Source organism: Propithecus coquereli, unplaced genomic scaffold (assembly GCF_000956105.1).
Source record: "Propithecus coquereli isolate 6110/MARCELLA unplaced genomic scaffold, Pcoq_1.0 Scaffold142, whole genome shotgun sequence".
NCBI classification, from domain to species: Eukaryota; Metazoa; Chordata; class Mammalia; order Primates; family Indriidae; genus Propithecus; species Propithecus coquereli.
In genome coordinates, this window is record NW_012138525.1 from 7,162,517 (window position 1) to 7,188,370 (window position 25,854).

The 25,854-nt window shown below is 39.3% G+C and overlaps 1 protein-coding gene across 2 annotated transcripts in view; it reads left to right on the plus strand.

Moving 5' to 3' along the window:
- Positions 1–25,854, plus strand: part of MAPKAP1 (mitogen-activated protein kinase associated protein 1) — a 204,223-nt gene that overhangs the window by 92,292 nt on the left and 86,077 nt on the right. For both annotated transcript variants that reach the window (XM_012639818.1, XM_012639819.1), the window contains exon 4: positions 9,843–9,952. In XM_012639818.1, the coding sequence (XP_012495272.1) occupies positions 9,843–9,952 (110 nt within the window). The remainder of the gene's footprint in view (positions 1–9,842; positions 9,953–25,854) is intronic.

Below are 25,854 nucleotides of genomic sequence, written 5' to 3' on the forward strand. Positions count from 1 at the left end.
CCCACATCTCACCAGCTTATCCCAGAGGTTGGCAAACTTTTTCTGTAAAGGACCAGATAGTAAATACTTTAGGCTTATGGGCCATATAGTTTCTCTAACTCAGGTCTGCCATTGTAGTATTTTAAGGTAGCCACAGACTGTACACGGACAAACGGACATGGACTAGATTTGTTTATCACCCCTGGCTTATCCCAGTAAGTTTATTTCTTATTCACATCTGTCTGACAAGGGCCAGGTGGCTTTCCTGGGTATTTTTCCTCTAAGCAGTGACTCAGGGCTCCCTCAGCTAGGTGGAGAATGGGAAACATAGAAGAGTGAGAGTGGCCTACATCTGTGTTTATCTTATACACACACAGCAACATATATAATATATATGGTGATACATATAGCTTTGCTTTTAATTCAGTGAAAATCATGTGTAGATGTCCATCTATGTATGGTATAGATACATAGATGTACATCTATACATATCTATGATTTTTATTCAACTAAAATCAAATTTTTATATTTTTTAATTTAACTAATTAATTATTTTTTCGGAAATAGAGTCTTGCTCTGTCACCCAGGCCAGAGTGCAGTGGTGGTATTGTAGTTCACTATAGCCTTGAACTCCTGGGCTCAAGTGATCCTCCTGCCTCAGCTTCCCAAGTAGCTGGGACTGTAGGGATGCACTACCATACCTGGTTTATTTTTGTATTTTTTGTAAAGACAAGGTCTCACTATGTTGCCCAGGCTGGTCTTAAACTCCTGGCCTCAAGCAATCCTCCTTCCACGGCCTTCCAAAGTGCTGGGATTATAGGTAGGAGCTACTGCATTTGACCTAAAATCTAATTTTTAAATTCTGAAACTTAGCCTGTGAATTAATCTGTTGACTCCTAGAGGTCCTAGAACCTCAGGAAATACTGCTGGAAGCGTTAAAATATTAGGTCAGACCCTGGTATGCAGGAAGTGTTACATGGTTGCTATTCTTGTTATTTCTGTCAGAAATTTATCAGTCTGAATAATTCATATTAAGGTGTGAATGGGTTTAACCTTCCTTTGGGTTATCTTTTATTACATAATTAATATGTGTCCATATAGCAAAATTAGAAAATAGATCTATTTCTTCATGCAAAAGAAAGTTTTACATTTCCCTCATTCTATCATGCAAAGATAGTGAATTATTATATTTTATAATTATTTATATTTTAAGAGGAACTTATTAACTTAAATGAACCTCTAACTGAAAAAGTGTTCTGTGGAAAGAAAGTGGAGTCAGATGTCTTCTGATGTTCTTACAACATCAGGGCTATATCCAGCCTTCCCCTCCAGGGCCCTTGGGCCCTAGGAAACCCCTGGAAATAGAGTTGTTCTTGTTTGGGGAAAGAGAATGGATTACTCTAACAACTTGCAAATTAGGGGCCTGCTAATGGAAACTGCCTCCTTTACCAAATCTGCAAGTGGATTTCTAAGCTGTTCATTGCTCTTGATTGATTTTGGATGTGTATGTAAACAGGAGTCCCTAACTTACTGACTGCTAGCTTCTTTGAGCCTAAAAATTGAAGATGTTTGTATGTCAGGAATGTAGGAGGGGAAAAGTAGGAGGTGGGAGGAATGGGAGGGTTTGGGGCTGGCTCCTAAAACCATATGAAGAGCTGGATCACAGATGGTGCTCAACATTTAGAGAAGTGCTCCTTGCCAGCAGTGACGAAACCAAGGCTTGCTGTTCCTTTAGACATAGTAGGACAAGATCTTGAGTAGGCTAGGTGCTTCTCAAGGGGAGGGTCCAGCCTTGTCGATCTCCTCCTTCCATCCCCCAGCATAGGGCTAATTTAGTCAGAATTTGTGAAACTGAATTGAGTTAAAAAGTGGCAATGACAAAAACACCTGTGGTGATGTCATTACATTGTATGCGTTGACATTAAAGTTTCACACTGGGTTCCTACTCTGAGTAGGAATGCACACTGGGTTCCTACTTGTACTCCCGGGTTCCTACCCAGTGAGGAAGAAGGACTTTAAGGGAAGGAAAGTCAAGGCCAATAAAATGGACAGAATCCCCCTTGATCAGAAGTCAATAAGAACAGTTAAACTGCCCTTCCATACACGTGTTTCCCTTAAAATGTTTAATATATTAGACGAGCATGGGGAAGGAACAGTTGTAACTGTAACAGCTGCAGAGCAAATAGAATCCATTTAGGGTTTCACTGTTTGGGTGCAGGGCCATCAGGTAGACAGTGGAAGGTCTTACTCTAGAAGCTGGGCTGCCTTGGGCAGTGGTGGCTCAGAGGGCTCTCGGAGGCTGCGTAGGCTTCTCTTGGCTCTGCATAAAGGGAAAAGTGAGCTGCTCTTAAGAGGCATGCCCTAGATTCATTGCTCTTTACCGTATGAGGGCTTTTCAAGAGGGCTTTTCAAAAGGGTCGATAGTTTTCTTTACCCTCTTAATAATATCTCCAGAGTACACCCCAAGTGCCCAGACCTTTATTAAAGGGTGTCATTAGCTTTAAGCCCCTCCTTCTCTTATGTGACTTCGCCTGTGGTCTATAGAAGATGAAAAAAAAAAAGGAAAAGAACATTTTTGCACACTCATTCAGTTTCATGCCTCTAGTAGACATTACTCACTTATTCCTTATAAGCAATTTATTTTTATTTTTATAAGCTGAGGGTCTGACACAGGTAGTTACTTACCCAAGGTCATGCTGTTTGATAAGGGACAGAGCTAAAAGAGGATAAGGGAAAAAAAAGAAGATGCCTGTATTCTTTGTAGCTAGGCCTGACAGCATGGGTATAAATTATCCTAGTTCTTTATTGTTTGTTCGAGTCATAGAAGACCAACTGTGTGTTGTTTCTTTTCATTCTGTTGTATTAGCAAACATTTTCATTGTCCAGATTGTCCTCGTGTATGGAAATGTAACATATGCAGCCTGTTTAATTTTGTATTTGTAAATCTGACTTGATTTCCTTTTTGGCAACAGCTACTATCTAGAGAAAAGAAAAGATTTTTCTTTGTGTCTGTTTAAAATGACAGAAATATTGGAGCAAGTAATAAAGATGGAAAGCATTAATTACATACTTCTAAGAATTTAAAGGTCAGACAAGCTAAATATGTATGTTTGCTCACTGGAATGTCTATTGAAATTGTGCCAGGATACTCTTTGTTCCTACTATGAAAGCATACATTTTAGATAACCATCAACTTGCTTTGGTATCCAAAAATCATACCAAATTGTTGCTTTAGTTATTACATATCTTAAAAGTTTAGGACTCACATTTCTGATGTTAATGTGATTTGTTTCATGATACACCCCCTTTGACCATGTTTAGTTACCATGTCTCATTTTGATTTCCTCTGTTCTCCCCTCAGCTTATGTTGGAGTCTGTCAGCTGCTGCTATGTACATGTCAGGCTAGTGACTTGGAATGTTTATTAATACAATGTCAGTCTTGCTGTTGAAAAAACTGTGATGCTTCTCAGAAGGTTGCAATAGAATGAAGCATTTGATTTCCAGATCCTGTCTGCACTGCATGGTGAATACATTCTCAGATGTTATGCAGTTCACTGACCTGACAGTTATAGAACCCCGCCTGGGACCCCATTTCAGCAGGACATATTTGAACAGAAACAGTTTGCAAAACTTTACACACTTAAACTCCTGCCAAGGCAAACTGTTAGCCACTTGAGTTTGTTATAAATACCCAGTGGCAGTGGTTGGAAGTAGCCCACGGTGTGTTTTATATTCTGAACTGAATGTGAATGTCTTTGCGGTTATATAGAGTAGTAAATAATTGAGTTTGATTAGGGAGAGGGACCTCATTATCCCCCACCTGTGCCCAGCTGGAAGGGGAGGGTCGAAATGAAGCCATTAGCTGTCTCTCTTACTGGCATCTCAAAGAGCTCAAATACATCTGTGTCTTATTTTCTTTTCTGGCACAATCAGTCGAGCAAGCTAAGCAGGCATGACCGGATTTGGCAAGTCCCAAGGACTCTGGCAAAGATACACAAGGAGAAGGCGGAGGGCAGTCATTTTGGCTTCTCACTGCCCATTAGTCTAGCGAGTTATGTTTTTGGAAAATGTCTGTTTTGAAAAAGAGTACTTTGTCCAATGTCAAACATCTCATGCTCACACAATACACTTTGATCTTCAAGAAAAAATTTTGTTAGTGCAAGGGGAAACAAAATGTGGCATTCACACTAGTGTGAACTCTTTTTGTGGATAAAGTAACACCCAAAGGACTTGCTTTAAAGCAGGCATGCCGCAGTTATTACAAGGCTTTCTCTTGCTCATATATTTTCATTTTCTACCTTGAAATGCTAGAGAATGAACATGCATGGAATTGGGACCAGAGCAGGTTGGGAATTAGAGTGTGTCTTCATCACTGTTATGAACTAGTCAAGACTGGAGAATCAAGTACTACTCTTACCACCCTTTTCTACTTCTGCAAACTGAGACTGTGGCTTACGAAATCATGACATTCTCCAAGTCCTTCTTAAAAAGGATCTCGTAGGTCATCTGGGTAGTCTGTGGGCCAGGACATTTATAATCAAACTGAATTTCTTACAGTGGAAGTTGAACCTTGTTCACAAATTGGTCAGTGATTCCAGTTTGGAGGATATGCTCTCCGGAAGTCTCGTCTTTCCCCGAGTCCCTAAGGCTCCCTTCTAGGTTAAGCAATAGAGGGGTTAGAAACACAGGCTTTGGAGTCTAGCCAACCTGGGTTCAAGTCCTGGCTCCTCCAGGACCTTGCTGTGTAACTTACTAACTTATTATATTACTCCAGCTAGGTGTCTCAACCTTGCCAAACCTCTCTGTTTTCTCTGTTATCAAAATGGGACTGATAATAGCACCTACCTTTTCTGGGAGAATGAAATAAATTAAGTGCTCAATAAATGTTGACCATTGTCATTATCTTATCATTATATATCACTTCTTTGTACATATGAAAACATATATATGTTACTATAATATATTAACTGTAGCTTATTTAGCATTTATTATATGACAGGTGTTATGGTAAATACTCTAGAAGTGTTTCACCTTTCACAACAATCTTATAATCCAAGAATTATTATTATACCCATTTCATAGATGAGAAAATGAAGTTCGAGTGATAATGTTGTTACCCAAGGAAGGCAGAACTGGGACTCCAAACCAAGCCATTTTATTCTAGAGCTTGCTGGGCTCTGCTGCCTTCTGGTATTGCTACCATCTTTCTTAGCATGGTATAGAGCAAAACAATGGCTGTGTTTTGATACATCATCTCTACTAAGAAGCTTCCCTGACCCCCACACTCCCATGTAGCTGGGTTAAGTGCCCCTGTGTTTCAGCAGCACTCTGAACTTACCTTCATCTTTGTGCTTATCTCACAAAGCTAAAATTAATTGTTGGCTTCTTTGTCTTTCTCTCCTATCAAACTGTGCTATTTGGGTTAGGGACCATAGTGTTGATTTCTGAATCCAAAATAGGATCTTTAATAGATGAGTGACCTCAGGTAAATTCCCTAATGCCTCCAGACTCAGTTTCTGTAAAATGGGTTTAATATTAGTATTATTTTAGGATTGAATGAGTTAATACAGATTTTTTTGAAAAGCTTAAAACAGTACCTGGCACATAATAAGTGTTTAGTAAATAGTAGCTGCTGCTATTATTGTTGTAATTTTTAAACAGTGAACAACTTGCACAAATCAAAAAGCTCTTAATAAACTCATTGAATTTCTCTATACCACAGCCATGATTTTTGACCTCCTCCATCACCATCCAAAGCCAATGAGTTAAGCCACGATGGAGCATACCTGCTTCTGTGGTTTACTTTGTCAAAAAGGAAAGCTTTGAAAACTGACCCCAGAGTGTTCTCCTTTTAGCTCTTGGGAGATTTTGATGCCTGGGGCAGAGGCTGCTCACTGACAGTACCCCTGAATGTTGCCACCAAGCCCAGAAAATTACACATTTTAATGTCTCTGTGTTACCAATTGTAGGCAATGAGTGTTGAGACCCATTCCCCCAAATAAGAAATCTCTGCTTAGGAGGTAGGGGAGAGAGGGGCTGAATGGGGCTTTCTCTTGGGATGATGACTTGGGACAAGGGAACAAAAGAGAACTATAACAACACTGGTAAACTCCATTTACTATTTGCCAGCCTTAGTGCCAGGTGCCTGACATTCATTGTCTATTTTATCCTCATGACAATTCTTTAGGGAAATATCCTCCTTATTTCATGAATGCAGATGAGGTTCCCACATGTTAAAGCAACATTTTGGTTAGACACAGAACCAGGATTTCAATCAAAGGGTATTCAACTCCCAGTTCTTGTGCTTTCCTCTCTAGTATGCTGCTTTCCAGCTTGGGTTCTGGTTCCAGCTCTGTCCCTATTAATAGAATCTAAGCTTTTCAGATGAAGAACTGTGTCCCTGTTTCCTCTGTGGCTCCCATCACCTCTGGCTTACTCCTTAGTAGAGAAATGCTGTTTGTGTTGTGTTAATGCTGGTATAAAAACTTCTCTGTGGTAGCTGAGTGGCTTTGCACTAGGACAGAGCTGAATTCCTCAAGTGAGTAATGTCTTTTTAAAATGCCTGTACGTTTTTCAGTGGTTAGGAGACTTGACAGGACCTAATTTTGAATTGACTGAAGTACTCCTGGCAGTATTTAGTCAGCTCCCTGAAGTAGAGTTTCATCCTAGACCCAGCATGGGCAGGCCAAGGAGCTGTGGGAAGGTGGCAGCTTCTGCCCAGTGCGCCTAGAATGCCTTGTCCTGGGAGAAAACAAGCTGTCTGCCCACAAGAGGAGCAGTTTCTGATCTGAGTCTGTGAGTAGCCCGCCTGTCTGTCTGAGGGCTAGCCATCCCAGTGCAGGCCCCAGCTCGGAGACTAGAGCACAGCGCCGCAAGGAAGGCAGTGGGACTAGTAGCATTACCACCCCCCACCTGAGATCATTGTCTTCTCAGTCTCAGACCCAATGCGCCACATTAAATAAAAGCAGCTTTAAAAGATGTATTTCAATAGACTTTTCAGAAAGCCCATAAAAAATCCTGGATATAAAGAAATGAGGCATAAAACCTAGAATGTTTGGAAGTTGGGCTGAAAATTGTGATGGCAAGTCTCCATTCCACTTGTTAGACGGGAGCATAACTTAACAGTTGCACCTAGATGGATGCTGAGAACCACTTATGTTCTGTACTCTGACATTTTAGAAAACTATAAATGTATTACTCAAAAAAAGAAACCGCTGTCCATCTTCCCCACTGAGGTGCTACAGATGTGGATCAAGATCCAAAGTTTGCATTCGTCTGGAGGGAAGGGAGTGGAGTGTGGAACTGACCTGAGGAAACTTTTATTGGGTCTGGTTGATGTGCAGTACGCAGGGCAAAACCTCTTTCTCCTTTTAACGTGCACGTTTTTACCGAAATGGAGCCCCAGAGTAAGATACTGCATGCTCGTGAAGGTACATTCCGAGGGCCATGCGTGCCCCTTCCCTCACTGTTGTTTTCATTTTCCTCTCATGAACCTTGCTACCCTGGCTTCAGCACGGAGGCTGTAAAGGAAGATGGAGAGCCGAGTTACCTCAGAATGATCACTATCGTTAACATTCACGGGTGGCTCACTTATCATTCCTGACTGCACAGACATGGCAGCCGCTCGGAAGCGTCCGCAGGTGTAGCATGGTGATACATATTACATTGTGCCACAATGGATTTATGTATTCTGTAACAAAAGAAAAGTGTAATGAAAAAATACAGAAGGTAATCCTTTATTCCTCCACCACACAATTTATCAGTAATGCCTGTGGATGATAAGTGCCAGGGATTTCCTCTGCATGCTTTAACCTTGTCACCCAGGTACGTTTTGGTAAAATGACAGAAAAATACAGACTAGGGATTTTCCTCTGTTGAAAAATCTTTTAAAAGGATGCTTTTAATTTATGGAAGTTAGTCCAAACACAAGGCTTCCTTTTGAGCTTTTAGTCTGCCTTTGCTGAAAAAGATAAATGTATTGGTTTGGAATAATGCTATCAGCCAGCAGCAGATTAGGAGAGAATGTAGGCAATTTATAAGCAGATTCAAATCTAAGATAGTTCAGGTAGAAGCCAGGTGGATAGAAGTTCATGAGGTCTAGGCCAGTACTAGTTTGTGAGTACCCAAGAACTTGTGTTTCCTTTCAGGCCCTACTCATCCATCGCCCAACATATTGTCACAGATGGAGCACATACTGACTTCTGAGGAGAAAGCAGGGGAAGGCAAATCTGAGCGTGGTTGATTGGCATTTGTTCCAAACACACACTGGCCTAGCGCCAGAGCAAATACCCCCAAGTTTATAAATGCACAAGGCACTTTACATTTCAGTACTCTTGCCAAAGTATCACTTACTGCATTGCTCCCTAAATATAGTTTTTAAAAAAGAGCTATTTCTTATTTTGCTTTGATCAGTAAAATAAACTTTTAAAGATTGTTCTGGGATAGGGTCCAGCTTCTGAGGTAAAGAATGGCTGGGACTCAGGCATGATTCAGTAACAGAGTGTTCAGTAAAATTAGCTTGACAGTTCTCAGGCCTGCTGTTCAATAGCAAGAACTTGACCAAGTTAAAATGGATGATTGTGCTGGCCAGACCAGCATCGGCTTTTGCTTTTTAACAAATGGAATGTCAAGGATTAAACAGCAAGCCGTGTGGAGAGGAGGGTTGTGGAGATGTCTCTGTATTAGGGAAGCAAATTAGGTCCCTGGTTTTGCGATCAGCCCCTATCCCCTGTGGAGAGTTAGCCACCTGGTTGGGTTCAACCTAGGCTTAAGGCTCCTTCCCAGCCTGTCCTATTATTGGGAAGCTTTTCCAGGGCTTAGCTTGGGGCTTGGCTTTTCTTTCAGATTCTTGTCAATATGAAGTTCTGCCATGTTTTTTGGCCATATTCCATTTTGAGATTCTTATGGGGAAATGGGAATGTAACCAAATTCCTTGTGGCAATTCCTGTGTTCCATAGTTGGAAACTTGGGTCCCGTTTGTTACATGAGCTACTTGGAATTGGCCGATTTTGTCCCAGTGCCCAAGCGTAGTGAGTAGTATTTGTGATACTTGCTATTGCAATTAACAGTCTTGGTGAAGTTATACCTCACACAGGAGATGTTCCTGTACTTGTTCCTTAGCTGTTTTTTCTTATCTAGATGAAGCACTCCCCACAACCCAATTGGATCCACTACCCCTTACAAGTAGTGTTAGTATTTTATCTTATCATTATAAGTGCTTCGGCTGATCTTTTGTTTGACTTTCTAGGGCTAAATATATTAAACCATTTCTACTGAAGTGTACACAGACTGTGTATTTTTTAAAAAAATATGTTTGCGTGTGTGTGTGTGTGTGTGTGTGTGTATGTGTGCATGTGTGTGTTTATTACTAGCTAATGTAGTAATAAAAGAAAGAACCTTTTCTTTTCCTCATTCTAAATTGCTTTGGGGTATCATTGTTTCCCCACCCCATGACATTTTTTTGCCTGGGGCTCCATGAGCTTCTTACGATGATAGTATCTGCCTGCAGTGACATCTACTGACACAAGCCAAGTTTATCAATTGTCAATTGTTGCTGCAGGATTTGGCTTGGGAGCCAACACTAGAAACCCAAGGTACCACTGACCCGCACAGACCAATTAAGTTAAATATGAGATCAATTAGAAAAGCCTTTCCTAACCCTGACCTCTCTTTCACTTGGAACTGCTGGTACTAGAATGCTTTTATTTCTCCCCCACTGGAAGTAGATTTATTTAACCTATTTTTAAATAATTGGCACTTCAGTGTACACTTTCTTTAAAACTTTCTTAAACACAGTGGAGATTGTAATCACATCTCTTTGGTTGAATGTTGGTGACAATTTAATATTTGTCTTTTCCTACAGAAATGCTGCTCATGGATTCTCCCTTATTCAGGTGGACAACACAAAGGTCACAATGAAAGAAATCTTGCTAAAGGCAGTGAAGCGAAGAAAGGGATCTCAGAAAATTTCAGGTGGGATAACTAAACCATAACCTGGAAGTAGAAGCTTAACCCTTAGTTAAAAGGGCTTAGGGTATGTGGGGAGGGAAGGGGTGAGTGGGTATGTTTGTGTGTTTGATGGCTGGCTAGATTGTTTCAGATATCATTGCTGGAAGGTTTGGTTAGGTCTACAGCAAAAAAGTGATTTTACTCTGCCACTGGGGCTCAGGAAGGGACTGGGTCAGTGGCATATGTGAGAAGAATGTATTCATATCAGTTATGGAAGTTCCATCATTAATAATTTGTGGTAGATTAAGACAGAGCTACTTGTGTTAATGATTAGTTGATGTAAAGCTGTCTTGAAAACCGAATCAGTCCTAAACTTGAATCACTGCTTTTAATTTCATGTTTTCACTTAATTTTTCATGGGAGAACTTATAGTTACTAGTGTTTGGGGAATGGAAAAAAAAAGAAGAAAAATTTTTCTTCAGTTTTACCAAATGAGGGCAAATTTTAAAAGATTTAAAAAAGATAAATCACTTGATGTGCACAAATACCTATTAATATCTAATTCCTCATTATCCAACTTTATATAGAAAATAAGCTTATGGTATTAGCTATGATATTTAAAAGATATAGAAAAAATATTACCAGTATTGAGAAATAATTATTTTGAAAAATAGCTGAAAGATTTGTTATACCACACACAACTTTAATATAAATCAGTTCATATATGACATGTCAAATATCTTAGCTTTGTAAATAAAGAGACTTCTTAAACACCTTTGATTTCACCTTTTGGAAAGGGAAAAAAGCATTGCTCAGGTTGAAGAAAATAGTTTTGTGCTCTTTTAAGGGGAGGCATATAATCTTTTCCAGATTTAATTAGCTATCTTCCGATGAAAGCTGAAGTTTTAATAAAAGTTAGAAGAGATAACACAGTGAAGGACACGGATGAGCTGTGTCAAGGCCATATTCCAGGGGAACGATAAGAGCTGTAAAAAATGGCAGAGGAGAGCAATTGAATGGAGCAATGAAAATCTGATTCTCATAAAAAAGAGAGAGAGAGAGAGATGCTGGTAGGGGCGGTTGTAGATGAGACCTGCTAGCGTCTGCAAGCAATTTGGATGCTTGCCAGGAGTCATTGTTCACCCTCGGCTGTGGCGGCTCCGTCCAGATGTGCCAACTGCACGTTTCGGCTTTTGCCAGCTGACTGCGCCGTTTGATAACCAGCTCTCTGGATGCCCATCACTGGCCGCAGAGATAGAATTAAATGATGATGATCTTCCCACAAGTTGGGAGAGGAAACAATGCATATAAATCTTGATTTCATCTCAGCATGAGAAGTCTTTATCCATCATCACTCATAATGAACAAGTCGTTAGCTGGGATGAATGGTGTTCTGGTTTTTCCAAACACCTCTTTTGTTCATTTTTTGGGTGACTTTTATCCGTTGCATGGGGGTCAAACTTCTTTGCCTTTAGGGGATGATTGAAGAGGCATAGCTACTCCTTCCCAAGGGAAACTAGATATTTTGGGGTTCCAGGTGCCAATATAATAGCTTTTAAACAGCTTTAGATATTCAAAGATATTTCATAAGCATGCATCCTCTTTTAGGATCCTGGTCCTTTTCTCTTGTTTTGTTCCTAAATTTTTTACATAAAAGTGTATTTGTGATGTAATTCATTATATTCTAAGATGGCATTATTCTGAATTGTTCAAGGAGGAGGTGGAACTTTTTTAACCTTAATAGAAATTCTGCTGTCACAGATTTTTTAGGCCATGAAACCCCTGTGAACTTATTTAGATACAGTTGAGCCAGTATCTTTCCTTAGGTCTCCAGTCATCTCTGTGCAGTTGCATACATGTTTAGCTATGTCCATTCCCAGCATTTATCATACACACATTTATTTATGTTCACCTTTGTGTACACATCACTGCCGTTTCCATCAGAGTCTTTGCCATATCCTTGGCAAAGAGTTAAGACTTGTTATCCGAAAAACGGCGATCTGCATTATTTATTTCTTTTCATACTAGAGAAGCCAATTGAGATTGATACATTTACATGAATTACTGTCCATTTTCTTAATCCAAAAAGCTTTTTAAAAACAAGTAGGTATTTCTATAGCTTTATTAACTATGGTCTCGTGAAATAGAGGGATCTCCAATTTGGCAAAGATATTTGTTTAAAGTTAGCTTGGTAAAGGCAGGATATATTTTGTGTTTTTGAAGTTTGTATTGTAGAGTGGACTTCTTTTGGAGGTGGTTAATGAAAATCCTCTTGTCATAGAGGGAAACACCAGTATATTTACTTTAAAAAAAATGTGCTGGTGTTCATAGTTGCCTGTGAAATACTTACTACATACCAATTATGATAGATGAACTTAGTCATAAACTTGACGGGAAGAGATGCCAGGTTAGAGACTCTCATCTTGCACTTCCTGAGCCTTTACCACGATGATCTACTCAGTCTTTGCAAGAAGGTGCCTGCCATGCCCCATGTCTGGGACAGAATTAGAGTCCTGAGCTCTCTCTTCAGACAGCTTTTACCTGACTGAGTGCAGAACAGTGCTTGCCTCTTTGCTACTCTTATTTAACTGCAGTGAGAAGGGGAGAAATACCACTTCAAATTAAACAACATGTGCCATGTAGAGTCAGTAGTTCTCACACTATTCATTAGAGGTTAGTTGCTCTAGAACAAGATTTCAGAAATCCTTTGGTAGGCTGACAGCATACTTCTTTAACTTCTCTTATCTTTTTTTCAGACTGACCACACAACTCTTCACTTAATAATAACAATAAATTTAGAACTTAAACTATTTCATTATTAAATCAAAATGTGAGCTTAATGGCAGTCCTAATATTTAAATACTCTGTTGTTCTTCCCTCTGGCACTGCCTCCCCAGTTTTAATTTGTAAAAAACCAGAAGGTGGTAGATGTTTGAGCAAAAGAATTCTTCTTTGTTTAGGTAAATAGCTTTGTCAATGGAAACCCTTAGGGTTTCAAAATCATTTTGCTTTTTAGGATAGAATATCATTACAGGCACTTATAACTGATCTAAAATTTTGACTTGTATTATTTGTAATTATTTCACCAAGTCGTAACTCTTTATGAACACTGCAGGGTTTTTTCTGTTAATATTCATGTACTTAATGATAGTGGTCTTTTCACAGTATGTTCCAGTCAGTTCTCTGCTAAGGCCCATGTTTTTAAAGCCTGTTTTTAAATGTCTCTTTTAAAGTTTCCAGCTTTTCATTTTATTACTGACCTACTTGACATTTGGAATCTACCTGAATTGGCAGAAAATCTCCACTGTTTACGAAAATTGTAATTGGAGAATCCAGTTTTAGAAGAATTAGATGAAGCCTCTACTAATAACGGGTGGGTGTGCTTTTGACACAGTGAAGAGTAGCCTGTCAGGTCCCATGATTTAGCCAGTAAAATATACTAACCTGTTATTTAGTGAATAAAGGCTTTAGTTCATCAAGTTCTTCTGTCAAGGTCACCTTCACAATCAATGACCTTCTGAGCTTCTTAGTATTTTGTTATTGTTGTTTAAAAATGCTGTTAACCACCAACCTTTACCAGCCTCCTGAAGCATCATGTTGGGTATGACAGACACTGTTGAGAAATGGAGACAGATCAATTTCAATTTTTAAATTGACACAGAAATATAGGTTCCTCTTGATCTACAAAAGAGAGAAGGCATCAAAGTGAGATTTACCAGGCAGAATAGTTTTCTGCATAGCTCAGTTTCAGTGTTTGTTATCATTATGAAATAGAGGTGTTTTTTCTATATTATCTGCTGAAAGATTGAACAGAAGCATATTAACTTTCTCTCACCCCATCTTTTCTTGCCTTTTGATGTAAAAGACAAGTTTTTATTAGTCTGAAGATCCTTTTAAAAAATTCTTACAGTATTGTTAATAAGCCTATAACATTCATATTTCTTTCTTATAAAATTTCACCTAAAACTTGAAAGAAAAGTGTTAGTTTTGTCAAATGGGGACTCCCTGTTAGCCTCTCTAACTGTTTCGATCCACAGAGCACCTTATTGCCTGCTAATTTACTTCATTTTCCCTAGAATGTCACCAATGTGATAGTCAAGTCTAGGACTTCTGAAACGTTATTCCCTAAAATACTGCTATGAACATGTATGACACGGTGTGGGGGTCTGGTCTGAGGGACAACTAATGATGGCATTACTGGATTCCTAAGTTGTATCTTCAAAATTCATGTAAAAATGTAAATATTGATCCCTAATGTATTTGTAGCCGTGTTGTACCTTCACCATCACGTGCCGCATGTGTCAGACCTGTGCTGGGTGCGAGGAGCCGGAAGGAGATCAAGGCTCTTGCTAAGGAGGGCCTTATATTCTAGAGAGAGAGTAAACATAAAGGGCTGAGAGAATAATGGGATGCAAGGGAGCTCACTGCATCATGTAGGATGTTCAGGGAACTCCTCCCTTGAGAAATTGACATTTAAACAGTGACTTTCACATTTAAGCTGTGAGGAGTTGATGTGTGGGGTGGGGCAGTGCCAGTCAAAGCAATGGCTTACCATATTTTAACATAAAAAGAACATTTCAGATTACTTTGCAGTTTAATTTACTTAACTCTTCCCCTACCCCGCCAAAAAAAATTGTAATGAAATTGACCCTCGAAGAGAGGCAGGTGCCTAGCACAGTAAACGGGTACCATCATCCACCCAGTTGCCTAAACCAAATATCCAGTTGTCAGTCTTGAATTTTTACCTGCACTGTCTCCCCATATCTATTCATTAGCAAGTCCTATCAGTTTCATCTCTAGAATAAATCCTGAGTCCATTTAGTCTTCTCCGTTGGGTGAGTCCAAGTCACCATGACTCTTCATCTGGATTGTTGAAATAGTACCCTGGCTGGTTTTCCTGCTTCTGCTCCTGGCCCCTTCCAATCTTTTGTCTACACAGTAACCAGAGAGATCCTTTAAAATATGAATCAGATCCTGTCTCTGCTCCAAACCTTTAAATGACTTCCAGTTGCATGTAGAATAAAATCCAAACTTCTAAGCACTGTGAAATACACTGAGGTCCAAAGAGGGGGAACGGATGTACAGAGAGTATGAATACAAAGAAAAGAACTGGAAAGAAATGCAGAGTTGGTGGTTGCATTATGATAAAGGGGTACAGATCAGGCAGCCTGGGGAAGAATTTAGAGGCTGTGACCTAATGTGGACCATCTGTAGTTGACTAGCTGCAATAGGGTCAGTCTCTGCAATACCACACATGGTACGCCTTACTTTCATGCCAGATAGACCAAGAAAGTTGTATACAAATGAACTCATTATTTATCCAAGAGTGTTTTAAAGGAGATTTGTGTGTCAGGGGAGGAGTTGATCTTTCCAAAAGCAAGATCTCTTCCAAGTGGATGAGAGCTGATATATTGCATGCCTTTGTGTACTTACAGATATTATCTCATTTAATCTGCACAATCTACCCCTGGAAAGTAGATTTTATTACATCTTATCTTACAGATCAGGCTTTAGAAATGTTAAAAAGTGAAGGGGAAAAAAGTGCATCTTAGAATTAAGGAACTATGATAATTACATGTATAGTCAGGTACTTACTTCTCTGAGCCTCCCTTTCCTTAACTCTAAGAGAAGTAAAAGCTACCCAAGTTTCCATAGTAAGTAAATGGTGAATCTAAATTGGAGCCTAGGCTTTTTTGACCTCAGAGCCCATACTCTTTTTATTTGTACCATGTTGCTTATTAGAACCCTAATGAGAGAACAAATTTAAAATTCTGTAAACAGAAATGTTCATTGATTCTGAGATCTAAATGCACTAGAGAAGTGCAGCATTTAAAGGAACCCTGTGGTGAATCTGGATATAAAGCCAGGAATTCTTTCTGTAATTGCACAGTTTGTCTGTATTGGTGTCAGTTTCAATGTTTTATGTCTAGCTTTCTTAAAGCAACATACACCTGTCCTGAGCTCCCCTATGGAAAAGGGAAACCCATATATGTTTTAGATGAAGTAGGATTTTTAACACCCTTCTAGCCTGAAATGCCCTCCAAAGACTGAAGTAAGCTAAACAATCTTCTGGCTATAGGGCTGAATAGAGTCCTACTTCATGTGCGATTATGAAGACAGAAAATCCAGTAACCCTTTCTTCTATGAAAGTAGAAATTGTAAGCCAGAGACACAGATATGTGGTTACCTTATGCTGTAGCAGGTAATCCTTAAAAAAAGAAAAAGAATAAAAGGTAAATAAACTGTTTTAATGTTCTTTGTCAAAAAGGCAGTAATTTCTAGCCAGGTGCGGTGGCTCACGCCTGTAATTCCAGCTCTCTGGGAGACCGAGGTGGGTGGATCGCTCAAGGTCAGGAGTTTGAGACCAGCCTGAGCAAGAGCGAGACCCCGTCTCTACTAAAAATAGAAAGAAATTAACTGGACAACTAAAAATATATAAAAAAAATTAGCCGGGCATGGTGGCGCATGCCTGTAGTCCCAGCTACTCTGGAGGCTGAGGCAGGAGGATGGCTTGAGCCCAGGAGTTTGAGGTTGCTGTGAGCTAGGCTGACACCACGGCACTCTAGCCAGGGCAACAGAGCCAGACAAAAAAAAAAAAGGCAATAATTTCTGCAGACAACTGTTCCTCCTTATGAAAGAATAAATAATCGTGCTGGTGCTACTCATGCATGGGCACTGAATAGGAAATAAAGACCTGATACTCAGTATCCAATGACTCAGTGGGAAAATGATGTAGTAAATTAGGATTATAATTTACTATATGTTTAAAGTGTTTCTAAGGTGTTTAAATGTATAACTCAGAAGTGCCCCAGGCAAGAAGCTCCAAGTTAAATATCCCTCCTTGCCTCCTCTCTCTGCCTCTTTATCTTGTTGTTTCATCTCACCTGAGCCTCCCCCTGTCTGGAGTGCTCTGAAGCTCCTGATGGATCTTCTCAAATATAGAGCAGAGCACATTAAAGATGGCATTGCAGTCAACTGTTTTATCCAGAAAGCCTGGAAATTTAGAGAATTTATGTCAAGCAAAAATCTTTTGGAACCACTTTAGAGACCCAATTATTTTAGAAGGGTGTTATGAGCTCTCGCAACTGCCACATCAGAAAAACTTGAAATATATCATTCGCCAAAACTACATTTGACCAGCATTTACTCTTCCTGCTAGTCGCTAATCTTTCAGAAGTTCCTATTCCATTACAAAATCTGTTCATTCACTTCATCTGGGGCACTCATATGCGTGGATTAGATTAACAAAAAAAGCGGAATGAAAGGAAGAGAAAAGACATATGCCCCAAGAGGCTCTGTTGTAGTATGGGAGGCACACACAGTTTGAAGTCAGAGGACCTACTTCTGGGTCCACTAGGGACTAATTCTAGAGCACCACTAATTTAATAATAGCTTCTCAGAAAATACTATTACATCAAATGTACATATTGATTTTAAGCAGCATCCCAATTTTAGAAATGTTTAAAATGATGAAGGAAAATCTATCTTAGAATTAAGAAACTGTATTTGTAATCATGGTACTTAACTTCTGTGAGCCTGACGTTCCTCAGCTCTAACGTGAGAGAGGCTGAGTGAGGATTAATCCAGGCACTGGGTGAAAGGGTTATGTGTGCTCTTAAGCACTATATGGCTCTAAGATACCCTGTTTATTAGTTCAGCAGTCATCAAATGCTGCCTGCTTCATACCAGTGCTATACTAGAAATCAGGTGGAAAACCCAATGAGTACACAGAAAAAGAGGCACTAAAATATGGTAAATTGACGAGCAGATGTATATAAGCTACTAAAGCAACACGGATAAGAGAGTCCTTGAAACTACTAGGAAGGGTAGGGGACTGAGAAAAGATGCCCTGGAGTGATTTCTTGGATGGTTTTTTGAAGATTAATTAGAACTTTGCCAGGTGGGTAAATCAGAAGAAGAACATTCCAGCAGAGGAGTAAACATGCTTTGAGATGTAGTCATGGAACCTAGAAGTTCCAAATTACTGGTGTAGGAAGAGGGCAGAGGGTAAGCTATAGAAACTAGGCAGGGGCTAGATCTGACCAGGCCAGGCCTGATAGTATACTTAAAAATAGAAGAGGTACATTCATTTATTGGGGGCTTATTAGATAACAGGCACTGTGGAGCCTTTTTGTTGTGACAAAGGGCCTGTTCGTCCTCTGTGGAGAATGTATCTTGCTCTTGCTCTGTAAACCTATCTTGTCCCTCCTCAATAAACTTTGTTTCACAATAAAAAAGAAAAAAAAGATAACAGGCACTGTGTAGGTACTAGGGATTTTATAGAGACCAAGAAATGGTCCTTACCCTCAGGGGGCTTCCTATTTAGTTGGGGAGTCAGGAAAATAAGCAGGCAATTATAATGTTAATACAGTGCATGGGTGCATATGGGAAGAGGGGAGCCCTGGTCCAAACTTAGGGAGTCAGAGAAGTCTTATCCTGAATACATTATCTGACTGAGACCTGAAGATGAATAAAACTGGCCAGGTGAAGAAGGATGGGAAAGTGTTCAGACTGCAGTGGTCCTTTGGGACTAGGTCATGTTTGTAAACTGTTAAATTTGAACATTATTCTGATGACAGAGAGGAGCCATTGAAAGGAGGGCAATATAATCAGAATTTCTTTTAGAGAACACCATCTGCGTTGTACAAATGAATTAGAGGCCACAAAACATGAAGCAGAGACACCCATGAAGAGACTCTAAAGAAATCTGGCCAATAGATGATGGAGTCCTGAATTAAGATGTGGAAAAGAGTGGAAGGTGCTCTGTTCAGGAAACAGAGGGATGGATACCATGGTGAAGACTGATTTCTTTTATTAGAGCTGACTGCACAGGGAGAATTGAAATAGCTTGGAACTGTAGCCAGATCTCCTGGAGTTAATACCAAAAGAAGGTGATGGTAAAAGATAGGCTTTAAAGATATATTTAAATTAAAGTTAAATACTTGTTGGAAAAAATAAAACATTTTGAAGGTGTGTGAAGTAAAAAGTAAAGATTTTTTTCTAACTTCCTTTGGTGTAAATCCTTTCGGTTTTTTTTTTTCAGTTCACATACAGATAGATACACATATAGGTTATAAGTTTCATGTGGACAGGTCCCTGTTTTATGTTTTTATTTTTTGAATTACTTATATACTCAACATCTGTTAAGGTACCTGTCAAATAATAAAGGACATTCAATAAATGTTTGTTAAATGAACTCATGAAAAATACATATATGTAAAAGGTTTTTTTGGTAATGATAATCACATAATATAAATGATATTGCATTTGCTTTTTTCACTCAATAATATGTCATAAGCATTATTCTGTGTCAGAGTAACCACGCATTCTTATCTTTGTAGGCAACTTATTTAATTTAGCCCTTTATTGAAGGATGTTTAGATGATTTTCAAATTTTCAGTATTACAGAAACATGCAGTGAACAATCTGGTATGAATATTCATTGCACATTTGTGCTAAATTTTGAATATGGGATTGCTTGTCAGAGGCTTACTTATTTAAAATGTTAAGAAAAATAAATTGTCCTTTAAAAAGTTTATACCCATTCTTTAACACCCCAAGAGTATATAGGGGCACCTCTTTCCCCACCCCCTTACCAGCACTGGATGTTATCCATCTTTAATTTTTGCAAAACTGGTGGATTGCAGTTAGTATCTCATTTTAATTTGCATTTCTGGGTCTTTAGTTTAGTATTTTTAAATAGTTTATTAGCCATATATCTTCTTAAAAGATAGTTCTTTAGCCAGTCCTTTCAGTAGAAAAAGGGATTGAGAAGAAGTCAGTTTTCAGCATACCATTTTTAAGATATGCCCTGTAGTTTAGAATGCAATTCTCCCCTGCCCAGCCTCCCCACTTCCTGCCAAAACAGGTGCACACACACATACAAACACACACACACTCGCACACACTAGTACATAAAGAAAGACACGCATCCAGGCCAGGCAACTTTACTTGTTTGCCTGCTCACCCTACGGTCACAAGCAAAGCTTTTTGTTTATGTGTTGAGGAAGAGCTATCTAGTAATTTATTAGACTCCATTCACTTCATTTGAGACCTTATGTTATCTGCCTGCTTTGTCATCAAAACTAGTTTAAAAAACAAATTTTCAGTTAAATTTTTGTTAAATACTGTGTTTCAGTCTAGTGCACGTACATAGCACTTAGAAAATGCATCATAATCTGGAAATCAGAAATGTAGACAAAAACAGCATCACCCCTAACAGGTTTATTTTGGGGAGGCAGATTTAAGGACACGTCTGGCAGCATTATGAACAGCACTGGCACCAAGGGCAACTGTAGGGGGTTAATGGGGACCCTGCATCATTCCTTGCCATGTGCCTGGTGAGTAAACTCTTAGAAGTTTCTGGGAATGGTAGCAAGTGGGGAAAAGGCTGCAACCAACAATCAGTGTCACAAAGTGGGGATGAATAATTTGCTGAAGAGACCGTTGAGACAGATGTTTAATTAGCTGAAGTCAGAGTGGATAAATTGGGAGAGGACTGCATATGCAGAGAGATGCCTTTTTTCCCTCATCTCTCATTTAACTGCTTGATTTTTTTTATTTTGTTTTGTTTTGTTTGTCCTTACCATTTTCTCTTTGAAGACAATATCCTTGGATTGGGGAGATTGGGGAGAGGTGGGGAGGAAGGTAGAGAGAAATTACCAACGTAATGATTCCTATTCGATTATATCTACTGAGTGCTTACTGTATTCCAAGTGTTCTTGTATTTAACCTTTACAAAAGACCTTGTGAGATGGGTATTATCTCTTTTTTATGGTTGAGAAAACTGAGGAGATATATGAATAGAGAGAGAGGGAGAGGAGATGCATATATAGCGTGTGCACATGCACACTTGTGTGTGTTGCTAATGAGTAACATAAATGAGATTTGAACCCAGACCCTTTGATTCTTGAGACCAATGTTTTTTTTCCTGCATCACAGCTTCCTTACTTAAAATGTAATGTAGATAAGAGAACTTCCTATAGTAAAAGTAATATTCTATATATTGACAGAAGCTGGGTCACACAGGTGTATGCATTTGTCAGAACTATCAGATGGTAAGATTTGTACATATATTGCATGTAATTTTATCTAAAAGTAAAAAGAGAACTTTAAATGTCGAACTCCAGTTAATGATATGCACGCTGAAATGTTTAGGAGCAAATGTCCTGATGTCTGTTTCTAGCTGTGAAATACATTTTTAAAAAGAAGGTAGATTGTTGTATAGATATGTGATAAAGCAAATGTAGTAAAATGTTAATTGTAGGCTCTAAGTGATGAGTATATGGGTTTTCAGTATATAGTTCTCTCAACTTTTCTGTGGTTTAAAAATGCTCATAATAAAATGGGGGAAACAAAAATTAAAAATATATAGTTTAGATTCTACTGATATTAATATGAATTTCTGAAGTTACAAGTATATATCCTTGTGGCACAGGAAACACTAATCTTTATTCCTTTTTGTAGGATATTTTTATTACCTCATATGTTAAGTAACATGTTTGAGGTCACAGCTTCTTCCATTGACCTATGGTTTTAAGTTGCATATATAATTACAATATAATAATTGTTGCTACTTACTGATACTCAGAATTGGTCAGGCAATCTGCCAAACACTGTTTTTTTTCATTATATTTTAATCTTTAAAACAAGTATTTGAATTGATTGTTATTTCCATTTTATAAGTGAGAAAACTAAAGCTCAGAGAGGATGCAGGACATGCCAGTGTCACACAGCTAGTAAGTGGGGGTACAAGGACTCAAACCCAAATAAATGTCCAGAGGTGTTACTGCTAGCCACTGTGTGGTACTTCTGCCCGCTGGATAAGGTTACAGGGCTCACAGCTCGGTGGAGGCTGTTGCACTTTTCTCCCCAGACCAAATGTGCCAGCTTCAGCTGGGAACAGCAGCCAGACTCAGTGGAAAGGGCAGAGCCTTTGGAACCAACCCAGCCACAGTCCTCAGCCCAGCTGTACCTTTCACAAGCTGTAAAGTTAGGCAAGTCATCAAACCTTCCTACCTCAATTATCTTTTCTGTACATGGGGGTAATAATACCTACCTTGGAAGGCTGTTGTTTTGACTGAATGCATATAAAACACTTAGTTCACAGTAAGTGCTCCGTCGGTGCCAGCTGCTGGTATCCCTACTGCCACTCTTACGCCAGGCACACCATAAAACATGGCTTTCTCTTTAGGATTTGGTTCACTTCCTTTTCTACTCATATGACTTGGCCTTTGCCTTCACCTTTTGTTTTCCAGTGAATTAAGCCTATAGAAAGCTTATACCCTGTGATAGAATGAGCCTTTGCATTATGTTTGAATTTGAATCTACTGAAAGCATCCTCAACTTTGAACAAAGAGAAAACTAGATCCAGAGAGTCAACTCTAATAATTTTTTTTACTAATAAGAAAACCCATACCATAAATGTAGGGGTGGATTAATGGTCACAAGGTTCATTCATCATATAGCTTATATAAGCAAATTTAATTTCCTATGCCAAAGATTCTAGAGATAAAGTGAACAAACTGTAATTGCCAGTAACAAATGTATTTACAAGTGATTTTAAAAAGCCTTTGTATTAACAGTTTAGTAGCTCACAGAGCCTGTTGCTCCTTCTCAGAAAACATTTAAAAGAGGAAATATACTTAAATATCTCTATGATTTTTGAGATAATGATTCTAGAATTACAGACTGAGAGGTTTGGAGTGCTGCGTGTGCCTCTGAAATCTCTCCAGCCTCCATGAAGAGTCTCAGTCTCCCCCAGAGGAAGCAGGAGGCACTCTTTCTTTAGGCAGGCCATTCTTGTGTTTACCCTACTGGTAGCTGTAGGAAAACTCTTCCTCTTGGAAAACTCCTTCCAATACTGATTTTAGCTACCTTCCATGAAAAACCACTGCTTTAGAAGAGTTACCCCACGGAAGATGGCTCCAAAAACCAGCCAGGGCTGAGACACCCACCTCCTATTCCACTGCTGGCAGACACCTGACACTGGAGCCCTTTTCCCCCATGAGCAATTTAAAAAGCAATTTTTAGCAACTGCAATAATACTTTGCATAAAGAGTTTTTCCTTTTTGAGTAAATTACAAATAGCAGTACTTTATGCTGCATATCTGCAACAGCTTTAAGTGCATTAAGAAAAAAGAAGAAGAAAAATAGCGAGTCGGTGAGGGTATTTCTTTTTCTCCCTTCCAATGACAATAATGTCCAGAGACAAAGGTAACTTAAAATCGGGAAAATGGCATTGGATTAGCACTGTGAGGCAGGTCTGGGGAGAGGACATAGCAGCATCTACCTCTCTGGTTACCTAGCTACTAATCACAGTATGGCAGTCAGCCAGGTGTGTAGATTCTACTGTGTCATCAAACCAATTTTTCAAACAGAAAGTCAGTGAGATGTGATTAAAGCCCAAGTGCTGCAAAAGATACGAGGTAGTCTATTGGAACTCCTCAATCTTTCCGGAAACTGTCACCACATAATCACAGAAATATCAAATCATAGCAAAACTTCAGCTTTCCTTTTTTTTATGCACACTACTTTTAATAGCAGAACAATGTGAATCAACATAAAGTGTGATTTAAGTCTAAAAAACCCTGAGGGTCATGCAGATCTCTCAGGTACAGCATACCTGAAACCAAACTTATCATTCAATAAATATTTATAGAGTCTCTACTACATTCCAGGTAGTGAATAAGGAAGACAGCTGCCTGTTCGCAGAGAGCTAACATTCTAATGGGGGAGATGGTCAATGAAAGGTAAACCAACAAGACACTTTTGCCAAGGATTCTCACTTCCAACTTTTATTTGTAAGTCCTTCCATTTTCTGACAGAAAGGACTTCCTTGAGTCCCTAGGACTGTGAGTGTTCCCCTCCTGAAGGGAGTCTCTCTTGCCCCTAAAATCAGACATTACCTGAGTCTTTCCATTTGTTTCCATGTATCTTCTAATTGGGGTACCAACACCCCTCCCAAATGCAGGGAGAAAGAGAGGCAGCACAGCCTGGATAAATTCATGAATGGTGAGTGACTCCATCTGGATCAACAGTGGCCATTAAGAGAAACAAGCCTTGCCTCAGCCTTGGAAGCTGCTAGAGAGAACAGTGTCCTTCAGCCAGAGGTGCTATGGGCCTGTCCCCAGTCAATTCCTAATACACTGGTCTTGCCAAAAGAAAAGGATGAGAGCCTTCCTTTTCCTTGGGGAGAGGGATGTTGAGTTTAATTTGAGTAAAACGAAAGCTCCTGTGGAAAGGCACGGGTTCCTTGTGGTTTACCAGCACTGCAGCTGGCCCAGAGTTGGTGGCCAACACGTTTTGTGGGGTGAAAGCCAATCCAGGGCCCATAGCTGCTTCACTCCCTGCCAGCCCAGGCCACCACTTTCTGTTTAGGAGCAGATTCACTGTATATTGATTATCAGAGATCAAACTCCCTCAGAGAATTAAATCATCAAATGAAAATGTAAATGTCTTAACAATGAAAGGCGATTCAGATCAGTTGAAATTAGTGTTGCCACCCAGGTTCCCATAATGATATGGATCTCTCATGAGTCCTCCGGGAACCAGAGGAGTGTACCAGTATACCAAAAACAGTCATTTTAAGCACTGATAGTCAGGTAGGGGTGCCAAGCAGGAGGAAGCTACTGCACACGCTGTATTACAGAAAAAGAAAAGTAAAGCAAGCTCAGTTTCCAAAGGGGGTATGTGTGTGTGAAAGAGAGGGAGAGAGCATATACTGTATCCTCATCCTCTATAGTAGAAGTTAATAGATACTGTCTGATATTGATAATAATTTTTAAAAATAGCTGACTAGGAATGCTAATAAAAAATATGAAGGCAAGTACCAGAAGAAATCACCAGAAAAACTTAAACCAATTGCCTATAAGGAGGGACTCAGGAATGGGGCAGGAAATTACTATTTTTCATCATAGGACTTATAGCATTATTTACTTTTAAAATTGTGGCCGGGCGCGGTGGCTCACGCCTGTAATCCTAGCTCTCTGGGATGCCGAGGCGGGCGGATCGTTTGAGCTCAGGAGTTCGAAACCAGCCTGAGCAAGAGCGAGACCCCGTCTCTACTAAAATTAGAAAGAAATTAATTGGACAACTAAAAATATATATAAAAAATTAGCTGGGCATGGTGGCGCATGCCTGTAGTCCCAGCTACTTGGGAGGCTGAGGCAGGAGGATCGCTTGAGCCCAGGAGTTTGAGGTTGCTGTGAGCTAGGCTGACGCCATGGCACTCTAGCCCAGGCAACACAGTGAGACTCTGTCTCAAAAAAAAAAAAAAAAAATTGTATGTATATTACTTGGATAATTTAAAAAAATTTTTAATTTGTAAAAAGAAAACAGCTTACTTTCAAATGCTAGATCTTAGAAAGATTCCTCTTTCCCTTACTTACATGGACTTTCTCTATTTGGAAACTTCCTTTCTCCTAAAAGCTACCATCCATTTCATCATGTTGGATGTCAGATTTCTATGAGAACATCATTATTAAATAGTTGCTTCTCATTATAAACATCTCTGAACTTTTAAACACCAAAATATTATGTGAATATACCCTTCTATTTTGATTTTGTCTCTGTGACCTGTATTTTCTATAGGTTAAAGCACAAGCTATTAGCTGAATTCTCTGTCCCATTCTAAGAATGACTAATATCTCAAATACAAATGAAAACAGCTGCTTTTCCATAACATTAGAGTCCCAAACAGCTGTCACATGTACATTTTGACATTCTTTTTTCTTTTTGAATTGGGACAAAAATTAGTTTACTAGATCTACTAATCTGGTTAAATATATCATCAAACTTCTGTGGAAAGGTGGAGAAGAGGTCATGAAGAAAAGTCCATTGAGCTAGAATGTAGACATCCCAAAAGGCCTGAACTTACTTAAAATGAAAACCCTGTGATAAGACCCTTCTGTGCCAAGAACATAAGG